Source organism: Cajanus cajan, chromosome 3, assembly GCF_000230855.2.
Source record: "Cajanus cajan strain Asha chromosome 3, NIPB_CcT2T_4, whole genome shotgun sequence".
Classification (NCBI taxonomy): Eukaryota; Viridiplantae; Streptophyta; class Magnoliopsida; order Fabales; family Fabaceae; genus Cajanus; species Cajanus cajan.
Genome location: NC_138519.1, coordinates 40812947 through 40826404, shown reverse-complemented (window position 1 = coordinate 40826404; position 13458 = coordinate 40812947). Strand labels below are relative to the sequence as shown.

Here is a 13458-nt window from a genome sequence, read left to right as displayed (position 1 = left end):
AACTCTCTAGTTAATGAATATCATAAATTTGAAAATATTTTCAAATTCATTAGTATGAATGAAAAAATATAAATACATAGAGTTATATATAGATATGTTATAAAAGAACGTGAAATCATAATCAATTATTTATTAAAAGATTACAAAATTTATTCATTTTTATTTTCTTTATTCAAACTTTGTTATTTATATTATTATTTTAATTAATTATATTGTCTTTTAAAATTTCATATTGTCCTTCAAAATCTAATAAAATCCTTTCAAATCTTATAAATTTTTAACATACAAATATACTAAATTTATATTACAAAATCTTAATTAAAAAAGTCTTTTAAAAAATCTTAAAAATCATTATATTTTTTAAAAAAATCTTAGAAATTATTAAATTCTTACAAAGTTTTTTAAAATTTATGAGACTTTTTTATGTTAAAAATATCTTATAAAATTTTGATCCAATACCACCCGTTGAACAAATTATCTAATTTAGTTTCTTCTGAAGCAAATTCTACTGTAAAATCCCACGTAACTTCAGAGCTTTGATTTCGGCATGTAGAATTAAAGAAATGAAACAACACTTGGTGAAATTCGAGGTCCATGACTGCAGTTAAGTCCAAATGTTCATCACACAAAAGTAAAGACAGAAGGATAATATGGACACAAGTAATATTCAGCCATACAATAAAGCCAAAGCATTGATCATGAAATTGAGCAACTAATAATTCTTCAAGTCTTAACGTTCAATACTACATTTTACTTTATATCATTAAGTAATCACATACCACTAACAAAGTAACAAGAAACCTCAGAAGCATAATTTATGAATAGGCATATGCTTAGTAACTGAATTAAAGCATTTTAAAACCAATGGAGAAGACTTAATCAGATGGGAAGGAAGAATTGAGGAACTCATCATCCTCACAGTGCAAGTTCCTGGACTCCATAAGAAATTCAATTTCTTCATTGTTGAATTTCAGCAGAAAAGCTAATGTGATGAGCTCAGAGAGTGCAGGAACATGATCATGATTCTCGCACAAAATGCCCTCTGATATGGCTTCTGAGAAATATGTGGCATATTTTATTAAACTTGCATTGCCATTTTGCCAGTTCAATTCGGTGAAAAACTTGGAACTTTGCCTTTCCCACTGTACCATTCTGTCTGCAGTTTTGGTAATGATTTTCCCTGATGATAGTTTCAAACTGTAACTTACAGTGACTGAATCCATAGTCTCAAAAAAACTCAGGTTGAGTAGAGCTTGAACAGCTTCATGCCTCCTGTTTGGTTCCATTTTTAGGCTAGAACAAGAAAGAAAACCAAGAATAAGCTTAACCAATCCCTTTACATTACAAATACTATCAGGATTAACCTGCTTGAGTTGAACACCATTGAGTAAGGATGACTCTTCCTTGCATAGAGATTCAGAGATATTTCTAGCACCAATTTTTCTGTACATGTCAAACAATTCACACCTGGATACTGGTGCCAAGTTTTGAGGATACCAGACAAAGACTTTCTCCTGCTCAAAAAGCTTTTTCAGATGAAGGTTATCAGGAATAAAAACATCATTCTTATCTAACAAAAATATCTCATTGTTGCCTGATGTTGCAGGCAGTTTCTCTAAGCAGTCAGAAAGTTTCTCCCCGGTTTTTTTTGTTGAATGTTTCAACATAAACATCCAGAACTTACAGCACTTGTCATATGACAACTGTTCCACTGAACTCTCCCAATCATTCCAAAGGTTGACATAATCATCAAGTGAGGGTTTGTTCCGGACTTCCATGGCAATAGAGAAAAATTGAAGAATCTTCTCTTCATAAATATCCCCCAGAACATAAAACTTTGAACCAAAGAGATTATCCTGGTCATGTATGACACATTGTCCAGAATGGACCCACTTTGCACTTTCTGGAATCCAAATCTTTCTGGAAGCCTTTTTCTCAGGTTTCCACTTGTGTTCACTCAAGTACCTATACAATTGCACAATGTTGTAATAATCAGATAGAAATCATCATATATATCGTCTTGAGCATAATATTTTGAACTGAAAAGAGAAAAAAAGATTAATCTTCTTGGGAGAAAAAAGGAGTACCTATATATTTGCACAATGGTGTCATCATCAGAGAGAGAGTCAAGGTGACTAGCGACCAAGAAGCACCCTTTTTCAACATCAATGGTGACTCCAATTGCATTGAGTTCTTTCTTGTAAGAAGCAATTTCATGTCCATAAAAACCCTCATCAATGAAAGGCCCATCAGTTGGCTTGAGGTACAAATTCCACTCGGAATCAAACAACAAACACTTTTCTGGAGGCCTATAACCAGCATGTGTTTTCAACCAATTTCTAGACATTTTTTTCTTGAAGTCATCTCCAATGGAGAGAATGCCCCCTTGCATTCGAACACGGATGCATTCTAGCAATGAAAACACACTCTCAGGAGTAATAGTGGAAGGATCTGAAGGAAAATTCAAGTATTTAGGAAGAAACTTCACCCCGTCTTTCAGTTGAGTAACAACACCAATGCTCTTCAGCTCTTCCTTATATTCATGTATTCCCTTACCGTAGCAATTGTCACTTTCATCAATGAAAGGGAGACGAGCTATTGAAGAGATGGCTTTCCACTCTGGACCATATAGAATGCATTTTCTTGGACGCCTATGATCACCAACCACAGTTTGTAACCACTTCATATCACCAATGATTAATGAGAAACTGGAAGGGAATTCACATCCAGTTCCCTTCAGCAACCTGCAGCATGAAAGAAATGATAGAACATTCTGTGGGTTTAAGGAAGTCTCTGACGCCTTCTGTTCGAAGAGATGCTCAACTTTTTGGATAGCCTCCATAAAGTCAACCACCACTCCCATTTGCTTCAATTCATCCTTGTATGTGAAAATTTTCTCTCCATAGAATTTACTATTTATCACAGGAAGACCATCGAATACCTCCAAAATGCAGCCATATACAGGATCATACAAAAAACATTCATCTGGTGCTTTGAAACCCATGTTTGTCTTCAAGCAGTTTGTTCCCCTGAGTGGGTTTATGAGTTTACTAGAGGCACGCGAGAATCGTATACATTCCATTATCAAAAGAACAGCCTCAGCTGTCATATTGACCAAATCTGAGGGTGATTTTAAATGGTCAATAATAACTTGGTAGTTTCCATTGAAGCCAACTACAACATCCAACAACTCGAGCACCTCTTTAAAATTATAAATTTCCTCACCAAAATAGCCCTTATCAATGAAAGGGATAGCACTAATTTGTGAAGCAACTTGCCATCCTGAATCATACAATACAGATCCTATAGGAGACCTGAGACCATTAGATGTCCTTAGCCAACTTTCCTCTTTGATGCTGTTGACAAAATCGTCTAAAGGAAGATAATTTTGCCTCAGATGTTGGATGAATTCAAGCATCAAAAGAATATGACTACTGCTTAAAGTAAAAGAAGCTGCACGAGACATTAGTTCTCTTCCAATGAATTGACATGCTTCCTCACAACTGAACATCACCCCAATTGTTTTCAACTCCTCCTTGTACCCATTTATTTGATTCCCATAGAAGCTCTCATCAATCAGTGGAATATCAACAAGAACAGAACCACTTTGCAAAATTCTTCCCAATGATGAGCCAATTAAGAAGGATTTTGAAGGTGGCCTCCATCCAATGGCAGTAACTTTAAGCCAACTTCCTTCCTTTATGCATTTCAAGAACCTCTTTGGTAGATGCACACCTCTATACTTCAGGTTTCGAATCCAATCCAAAAGCAAAAAGGCATTGCCTTTGGTAAGTGGTGTATCAACAGCAGAAAACCCAGCATTTGGAGGGTATATATAAGGTATATCAGAAGCCTCAACATGATTTTTGAGGAATTCTATGAGCTTCCCAGAACCAGTGTATTGGCCTGCATAATGAGATGGATTCAGGTACTCCTTTCCCAGCTCAACATAATTTTCATTTCTCCATGGATTGGAAACAATCAAGTCTGCCCATTTGCTCACATTTGCAGGCACAAGAACTCCTTTTCTGCATTCAGTCACATGTCCATAGTTGTCCACAAGTGGCATGGAACGACACAAATCATTAACCTCACTGTCTGATAAATATCTCTTTGAGAAAGAGTGATATAAGAAATGAGTATATTTAATGGCAAGCTTGGAGTTACTTTTTATAGAACTACAAAGGACTTTTGCAAAAGTGTACACCTTCAAAGTAGTAACATGAACCTGATTTTCTAGCCATTCCAACAAAGTCTGCCTGCGGGGCGAACACAAGATAGCTTGTTGTGTTACTTCTGGCATAAAAAATCGGGAGGTTTTACATTCAAATTCGCCGTTCCAATCAATCAGCCAAGAGCAAGGACAAGATGGACTTGGATCTGCTAGGACTATTTGCTTGGCCCCATAGCGGTTGTTGCATTGATCAAGAGTGAAATGGGACAATTTCCCGTCAGAATCCACATATTTAATTAATGGAATGTCCATCATGTTGGAGCTTTTAAATCTGAACCAATTTGTGGCAATAAACAGTAAAAGCTTCAGATAAACAACATCTGGTACTCCATCCACAAGATTAGAACTTTGGATGCACTTTGCATACCAATCAGTGTCAACTTCTTTTACCTCTAAAAAGTTGAGAATGTGATCATACTCAGTTTTATCAAATGAAGAACTCAAGATTTTCCTCCCATTGTGAGATGACAGGTTATGCAAGTATACTCCTTCTTCCTGAGCCTCAGCCAAAATGTCCCAGAATTCGGGCAGTAGCCTGCCAACTTCACAAGGCTTATAGAAGTGCTTCTGCTCCTTGTATGTCTCAATAGGAATAATGCTTTCTTGAAGCATTTTTTGTTTGATTTTCTCCCTCACACAATTTAACTTTTCAAAAGGAGAACTATCAGTGGGAAGGAACCTGAAGAAGGGGGGTAAACTGAATATTGGAGCTTGATCTGATCCAATGACAAGTGTTCTCAATGCACCCATAAAAGCTGATGGAACACATTCCAGTATCCCTTGGTTCCACTTATTGTCCAAGAGAATTGTCTCCCTTGATGAGGCCAGGACAAAATCTGCTTGAATTATAAAGGGAAAATTAGTGACCATCTCTGTGGGAAGAAATGAATAGACCCCAGGTAAGCTCCTTCCCCTATGAAGCCTCTCCTGATTTGGAAAGGCTAATGTTACAACCCACTCCTCCACATCCTCTCTCCTTTCCACCACATTTTCCAACCTCACAGGAAACTTTTGCTTCCACATATAGTAGCTGCATTCCTTTCCAGAACCACCATTTTCCTCAGCAGAGAGATGAAGTGTGTAGGACTCAGCATTCATGTTTTTCCTAGTGCAAAATTCTTTCTCGCTAGAAATAGATACAGAATTCACAGTATTCAGCTTGGGATCCTCATTATCTTCCCTTACAGACAGGTGTCTGATTTTTGAAAGGAACAACAGAACTTCTGGATGAATGTTTGAGAGCTGTTGCTTCACAGGTTTGACCTTGTCTGGCTTTAGAGGTAAGACAATTGTGGTAGTTGGGAGGGAACCAGCACCATATATCTGCTTTATGTCATCAAGGGATGGATTCTCATCAACCCATTCAGGAACTATATACCCGATGTCACAGTGTGGACAAGGTTTCTCACTGAACCGTATCTGATATCCATTGCTAAATATATAAGGATGAGCAGTAAGCAGAAATACACTCTTGAAACCAATTCCTGCAATTCAACAGAAGGAGATATTCTGTCAAACATTTGGATCTTTTTGTTTCATATGGTCACTCTAAATTAATGCATGATCCATAATTTTAAATTGCGATCCGCAAACAGCAATATTGCTATTGCAATGCTCACTGCAGCTACAACGACATGCAATTATGGTGTGATTTTAAATTACAGAAAATTCTGCAATGCGACTGCGACACTATCATAATAGATCCATAATACCATTTTATTCCAATTTTTTGTGTCAAAAAATATACATAGATTCAAGTTTTAATCTTATAATTTAATAAACTTGTCACATGAGATGTTAAGAGAAGGAGAAAGACAACTAACGATAGTTGATTGAAGTGTTGAGAGATGTATGATACATTGAGGGAAAAGAGTTTGGAGTAAAAAAATAAAGAAAAAGAGATCTGATTGATTTTTATTATTACAAAATTATTTGTTTATATTCTATGCAAATTGTTGGGATTCAAACAAGTCTCACATCGATAAAATAATACAACAAATAACAACTTATATAATACAAACATACTTCAATGATTAAGAGGCCTTTTGGGTGATGACCAAAAGCAAAACCGTGAGGGCTAAGGCCCAAAGCGGACAATATCTCATCATTGTGGAGTATGTTTGTGTAATAACCTTATAAAAATAATTCATAAAATATCCTCTCAGACAAATACCACAATATAACCCCATCAGTGGTATCAGAGCCGCAGGTTGGATTCGGTAGGTTAGGTCCCTTGTTTGAGAGGAGGATTGTTGGGATTCGATAAATTGGGTGATGACCAAAAGCAAAACCGTGAGGGCTAAGGCCCAAAGCGGACAATATCTCATCATTGTGGAGTATGTTTGTGTAATAACCTTATAAAAATAATTCATAAAATATCCTCTCAGACAAAATACCACAATATAACCCCATCACAAATATATAATAATTTTATGTTGCAACAGTCGTCATCTACATCACAGCAAACGCAATGGCCGCAATTGCAATTTAGAACCATGGCATGATCCTTTTAATTTTAAATAAATGTCTAGTAGTTTCATTTTGTGAAAAGAGTGCTTGTGAAGAGAGTGCTTTTTTTATAAATTAATAAACAAAAATAAAAAAAATATAAATATAAACCAGTACCAATAAAGGTGGCAGAGCCTCCTAGTTAGGAATGGTTTATATAATTCCAAGTTTAAGAAATTAGATTATAACAACTTAAAAATAAAGATGTGCAGGTCAATAAAAGGAAGCGGTATAAAGAGATAAGGCTGTTCTTAGGATTACACAACGAGTTATAATGTTTAACAAAATATAGAATATAATGAACAACCAGAACTCTTTTTTTGAAAAATTGGGATTTCTTATTTAGACCTTATATGTAAAAAAGAAAAATTGATAGTTTTCTACCTCTTCTGGCAAGCTTGAGGACTTACAACAGCCCAACCTTTGGGTCTTACAATGACCTCATTTTAGCTTGTAGACAAACTATTAATTTTTCTTTCTTTAAGGCCAATAAACATTTATCAAGGGCACACCTGAAAAATTCAAGCTTACAAATCCCAGGTTTTAGCAAAAACCATTTTCTCAAAAGAGTTCTGAGTTATACATTACATTCGCATATGTTAAATAAAAATAACTACGGCATCCTAAGAACTTCCACGGATAGTTTAGCCAACCATCCTTATAGAAGAATACTTACAACAATTTTATTGATAATGATGATATTACACAGCTTACAAGTAACACACTCAGATTGATTTTTTTATTTAGATGAAATATTAGTCTCCAAATAAAAAAAAAGTGGAGAAGAATAGAAGATTGAAACAAGATGAAAGGATTCCTGCAAATAAAAAATCAATCTGAGTGTGTTACTTGTAAGTTGTGTAATATCATGATCATCAATAAAATTGTTGTAAGTATTCTTCTATAAGTATGGTTGGCTAAACTATCCATGTTAGTTCTTAGAATGTCGTAATTATTTTATTTAACATATGCAAATGTAATTTAGAATTTAGAACTCATTTGAGAAAATGGTTTTTGCTAAAACCTGGGATTTGTAAGCTTGAATTTTTCAGGTGTGCCCTTGATAAATGTTTATTGGCTTTAAAGAAAGAAAAATTAATAGTTTGTCTGCAGACTAAAATGAGGCTATTGTAAGACCCAAAGGCTGGGCTGTTGTAAGACCTCAAGCTTGCCAGAAGAGGCAGAAAACTACCAATTTTTCTTTTCTACATATAAGGTCTAAATAAGAAATTCCAATTTCTCAAATAAAAGAGTTCTGGTAGTTCATTATATTTTATATTATGTTAAACATTATAATTCGTTGTGTAATCCTAAGAACTGTGTTATCTCTTTTTACCTCTTCCTTTTATCGATCTGTGCATCTTTATTTTTAAGTTTTTATAATCTATTTTCTTAAACATGGAATTATATAAACCATTCCTAACTAGGAGGCTTTGCCACCTTTATTGGTACTGGTTTATATTTATATTTTTTTATTTTTGTTTATTAATTTATAAAAAAAAGCTGATATCAGTTTTTTTACTGGAATGAGAGCTATAAAGATCTAGTCACTAGAAGAGATTTAGAAGAGCCTTCCAAGAATATCGAAATCATTCACAAAACCCAAAATCTTATCCTCAATAAGATTAAGAATTTAGAAGAAAAACTTGACAGAGCTTTTGAGCTTATAAAAACAAGATTCACTCCCATAAACGGAAAATTAGATAAAATTTCCAACCAACTCTCCAAACTTTCATTAGGTAGTAATACCTCCTCTACACAGGTTTCTAACAAATTCATTCTTGCTAAGCCAAGAAAATGAATATCAGGACACAAACTCTTCCTTTTACAGGAACTTCACAAACCCTTTCTAGGTGTATACCTATTGTTGAAGCAATAAATCAACAACTAGGGATCTTAGATAGGTTCCTTAGAAGAACAAATTCTAGTATTAGGCAACTAGAAGAAATAGTAGACATACAATCTAATATAGACATAGGAACAAATGCTAGGATAGATTCTCTTAATCCTAGACAACTTTACAACCTAAATTGGCTAAGTTCTGATAGAACTAGCGTATATAGGTACCGTCGATTAGATGATTTTCATCTACTGGATGGACAAAATGAAATTATAAGATTAATTTATGAACAAACTGGTAGACAACTCTTAAGAACCAATAGAAGATATGTCCATTTAGGACTAATCACTATAGGAATCAGGACTCCAACAAGATCTTTCGTTGGAGCAAAAGCTTTCTTAGTTCTTTTTGACCAGAGGTTTAGGGATAGTAACTCCCAGGCAATAATAGGGATAATCGAGGTAGATCTTAATCAACCTGTTTCCTTGATATACATAGCTCCAAACTTTACAATGAATATTTCCGATTTCATACAAAACATAAATTTAGAAATGCAAACAAAAGGTTTTGGAGAAAACTTCTATGGAAATAATCTCCATTTAGACATAACCTCCATAAGAAGAATTAGTGATCAGATATCTCCTAGATATAGGATCAATACAAACCCTTTGATAACCTCATTAGGATCAAACGGAATACAATTTCTTCCTCCCAAAATATTTGAATCTAGAAGAAACTAAGGCATTGAATGACAAACACATCTAATTCTGGCTCTTCTAGAACAGCCATAACAGCGTCAAATAGCCATAATGACAAATAGGAGGAATAGTCTCTCGGTTAGATTAACTGATTATGAGAATATACAAACTCCTGATTTAAGAGAAGAAGAAGAGGAATAACCCTTTAGAAAGTCCCTGATGAATTTATGGTACGGTTCATATTTTGAATCTTATGTTCCAAATTGTGAACAAGAAGAGAAGGAGGATGAAAGTCAATTAGGTGAATGCCAACTCTCACCTAGACTACTCCTAGCTGTGTAGAAAGATGGGAAAAACAAAAATAGCTTGAAAAACAACAGGCTGAAACTGTTTTCCAGGGTTATAAAAATGAGAATGAAGACACTAAAGATGAGGAAGATGACTTCATTTTTAAGAAAAAATTATTTTCATAAATTAGTGATGAAATTTGTGATGACAAAAAACAGGACCACAATTTAGAAGAGACTCTACATATAGATGCCGGTAAATGGTATGATAATGAATTAGATTTCAAAAGTAAGTTATACCTTGACAAATTAGAAATACAATCTGAAATTTCAGAACCATCTTCTGAGTTTTTAGAAACACAATCCTCCATACAGTCTTATAAAAGTTTCATGGGAGATAGTTATAATGATAGTAATAGTGTTCCAAACCAAATTCACCATTTTGATTATAGCTCATAAACATATGATTTAGGATTTATTCTTAGAGAAAAGTTAGTTACTCCCGTAGATTTTTCGATAAGAGACAACATAAAATCTAAAGAAAAGAAAAGAAACAAAGACTAATTTTAAAATGTTGTGTCAAACATGGCTGTGTTTCTTGTGCAATATATAGTTCTCAAATTTAAACATGTTATGTTTTTCAAAACATGTTATCTTTCGAAAGGCCAGGTCAATACAAATAGGATGATTCGTCTAATACAAAACTAATTCAGTCTAGTTATATGCATGCATGCATTTAAAATATTTATCAATCATCACAGAAAGCAAGCACATTATGCCTTGTCCTTCATGGAACAGAACTACAAAAGCCTTTTGTTGAGACATTTAAGAGAGAGAATGTACCTTTCTCGCCTATGTAACCACTACTCCTGTTGCCTTTCTTTGTGGACCGTCCAACACTGCATATAGATTCAATGTTTTCGGTAGAGAAACCCTTTTCATTGTTGAAAATTAGTAATGTGGCTTCAGCTCCAGTGGCTGTTACGTCCTTTGATGTTATGATGAATTCAAGTGATGGACTCACTCCTTCAGCATACTTGTTATCTTCAGCATTCTGTGAATGTCACAAGAAATTGATGATGGTAACCACTAATTAAATGATAATGTTGGAATGCAAGTAAAGTTCCACATGTTCAAATAAGAGGATGAACATAAATTTATTATATACACACAATTATCTTTATTGATTAAAAAATCTTTTAAATAATATCCAAAAGTAAAATTATGAAAATTTAGGTGACCAGCTATTAATATCTGGTTAGACTACTAGTAAAAGACTAGACATAGAATAAAAAATAAATGACCGGATCAAATTATGTTTCTTTTTTGTAATTACTCTTCTTTATTAGTTACAATTTACAAATGCATGCCAATTTTTTTTTTTTAATTAGTTACAGGATTAGTACTAAAACTGATAAATCTACAAAACCGAATAATTCAATTTACAGAATAGTTGCATATTAAACTTGTAGAACACAATCATCCATGGTACGTTTACAAAGCAAATTTTGACTTTACTTTTTTCAATTAGCACTTGATAAATCCTATTATATGCTATCTTAATTAGTTGATATATAGCATTTTGCAATCATTTGATACCTGCTTTCGTTTGCAGCTTGCTATTTTGCGTTTTTTTAAATCCAACACCTTTAATGTGTTTTTTTAATTTTGTCTTTGCTTACTATAATGTTGAACACTATTCAAGCTTAATAATAATAGACATTAGAAGAAAAAATTTACGATGCTTTTAATTACTTAAGCTAAATTACTAATTTGGTAATTCATTTATTTAGTTGTTTTAATTTAGTTCTTTTATTATTAAAAGTTTTAATTTAGTCCCTTAATTTTAAATACCATTAGCTTCACAACATTACAATTTTTTTTTTCTTTTTTACAAAATTACGCAGTTTAGAACTGCCATTAGAAAATTGTCACATGCTTTACACAGCGACAGATATAACCGCCACCATTTAAATTTTATTTTAAAATTATATATGACAAAAAAAATATATAATTTTAACAAAGTGACAGTTTATAAACACCACTATAATGATTTTATTTTTTAAATTGTAAAAATTATAATTTTTAAAACCACCGCTATAATTTTTCTTTTTAAAACATAATGATAAAAAATATTCTTTAAAAAAATTTAGTTACAAAATAATTTTATTTACTTAATTTTAAAAATTATAATAAAAATTTATTAGTTAATTTTTGTATTAAAATTAATGAAATCTAATAAAATCTTAATAATTTACTGATTTGTATATGATAATTATTTGAATTGATAAAATGAAGTATTAAATAATTTTTAAATTTCTTAAAAATTTGCATACATTTTTTAAATTCAACGATCGGAAGTCAGATTATTTAAATTTGATGAAAAATGAGTTATTGAACGGATCCCTCTTTTCTCTCTTTATATATAAGATTTGTTAACTTATACCTACTTATTTTTTGACAAGAAATAAGTAACTAAACTACATCTAAGTAAATTTTAAAGAATATTATAATAACAACTTACAAATAAACTTTTTTTGAAAAAGAAATAAGTGTATGTTAGTAAACTATACAAAATAATTGTTAACTTACACTTATTTATTTATTTAAAAAAAAAACTAAATTAATAAACTAATATGTACTAGTGAGTGTGAATTAACAAATTCTTTATAGCAAAATTATACGCAATGCATGAAACATAAGCAATAGCATATTATATATATAAGAAAAGAAGTGAAATAGAGAAATGATGGGTACCTGAATGAGCTCCATGAGAAAATGAACATCTTTGGCATAAAGCTCAGTGGAGAGGTTCTTTGTGGCTTGGTGCAAGTCCTCACGCAGTGGGTTTGGTTCTCCCCCAATCGAGTATTTGCTCCTTCGTATATTCTCAATGTGCTCCTTCGGTGTCATCTCCATGAGTCTACAAAACAATGGGTCACAACAAAATCACAAATCAACCAAACTCAGAATGTGTGAAGGTATATCATAAAGAAGACTACTTGGGTAAACGAGTTAAGTCTTGGTCTACTTAAAAGCTCGCAAAGAACAAGACTACTTCGTGGAGAAGTAAAGTAGAAAAGTTTTAGGTTTCCCATTTATGATCAATTATTGTACGGAAAAGTTGTACTTAGGATTTTCCTTAAAATTTCCACGTCCTTTCCACGAAACCAATGGGGTTTTCAATTGCAAACGAACGAAAAGTATCGATGCATATACCTTGGGTGGGTGGGTTTGTGTGGTTTGAAGTGTGACCAAAAGTAACAAAGTTTAACATGCTTGATAAATAGTTGAGTTCTAGGTACATTATATATTTGATTGTTGATCATGTTTATAAAGATTTTTTTTTATAATGGCGATAAGGAAAGCTCGTGTTAGCGATCCTATGTTTTAAAAAAAATATCATTTATTAATATATGCTTTTTATGTAAATAATAAAAAAAGACAAAGAAATAAAGACATAGAGAAAAAAAAAGGTAATATAATAAGTGTTATTAAAACTAGAACGATGATGACTCAATGAAAATATTAGTGGTTATTAGTTGCCAAAACTAAACTATTTTAGTTGGAGTGGATAAATACATCAAAGTCTATTAAGAGGATATCAATTTTATTCTCTTTTATTATTTTAAAATCTTATATATTGAGTAATGATTTTTATATATTTAGATTTATGATAATCATTTAATATGCATGGAAACGTAGGGTGATTTTATATATAAGATGATTTTTTTAAAATAAAAAAAGGTAAGTAAAATTTCCAAATTTTGTAAACACTCGCATACAAATTGACAAAAAGGGGATTTTAAACCATTTTAATAAAAATTAAATAATTAATCAAATAATGAATGTTCAACATTATTTACCAAAATATATAAAATACTATTCAGC

The 13458-nt window shown here is 32.5% G+C and overlaps 1 protein-coding gene across 2 annotated transcripts; it reads right to left on the bottom strand.

Moving 5' to 3' along the window:
- Window positions 1–679: 679 nt before the first annotated feature.
- LOC109788952 (uncharacterized) lies at window positions 680–12802 on the bottom strand. Of its 2 annotated transcripts, none has more exons than XM_020347816.3 (5): window positions 12787–12802; window positions 12325–12490; window positions 10411–10621; window positions 2088–5718; window positions 680–1965 (listed from the first exon to the last, which is right to left on the bottom strand). In XM_020347816.3, the coding sequence occupies exons 2-5, from the start codon at window positions 12484–12486 to the stop codon at window positions 876–878; spliced, it is 5094 nt and encodes a 1697-aa protein (XP_020203405.2). In that variant the 5' UTR covers window positions 12487–12490; window positions 12787–12802; the 3' UTR covers window positions 680–875. The 2 variants fall into 2 exon arrangements, with proteins under 2 accessions (XP_020203405.2, XP_020203404.2); XM_020347815.3 differs by lacking the exon at window positions 12787–12802 and adding an exon at window positions 12570–12717.
- Between the last annotated feature and the right edge of the window lie 656 nt (window positions 12803–13458).

Excerpts from the sequence above, each read along its gene's own strand:
- LOC109788952 (XM_020347816.3), bottom strand. The coding sequence starts at position 12,486 with ATGGAGATGACACCGAAGGAGCACATTGAGAATATACGAAGGAGCAAA. Across the intron at positions 10,622-12,324 it reads TTCTCATGGAGCTCATTCAG|AATGCTGAAGATAACAAGTA; the intron begins GTACCCATCATT and ends TGACATTCACAG. Across the intron at positions 5,719-10,410 it reads TGGTTACATAGGCGAGAAAG|GAATTGGTTTCAAGAGTGTA; the intron begins GTACATTCTCTC and ends GTTGAATTGCAG.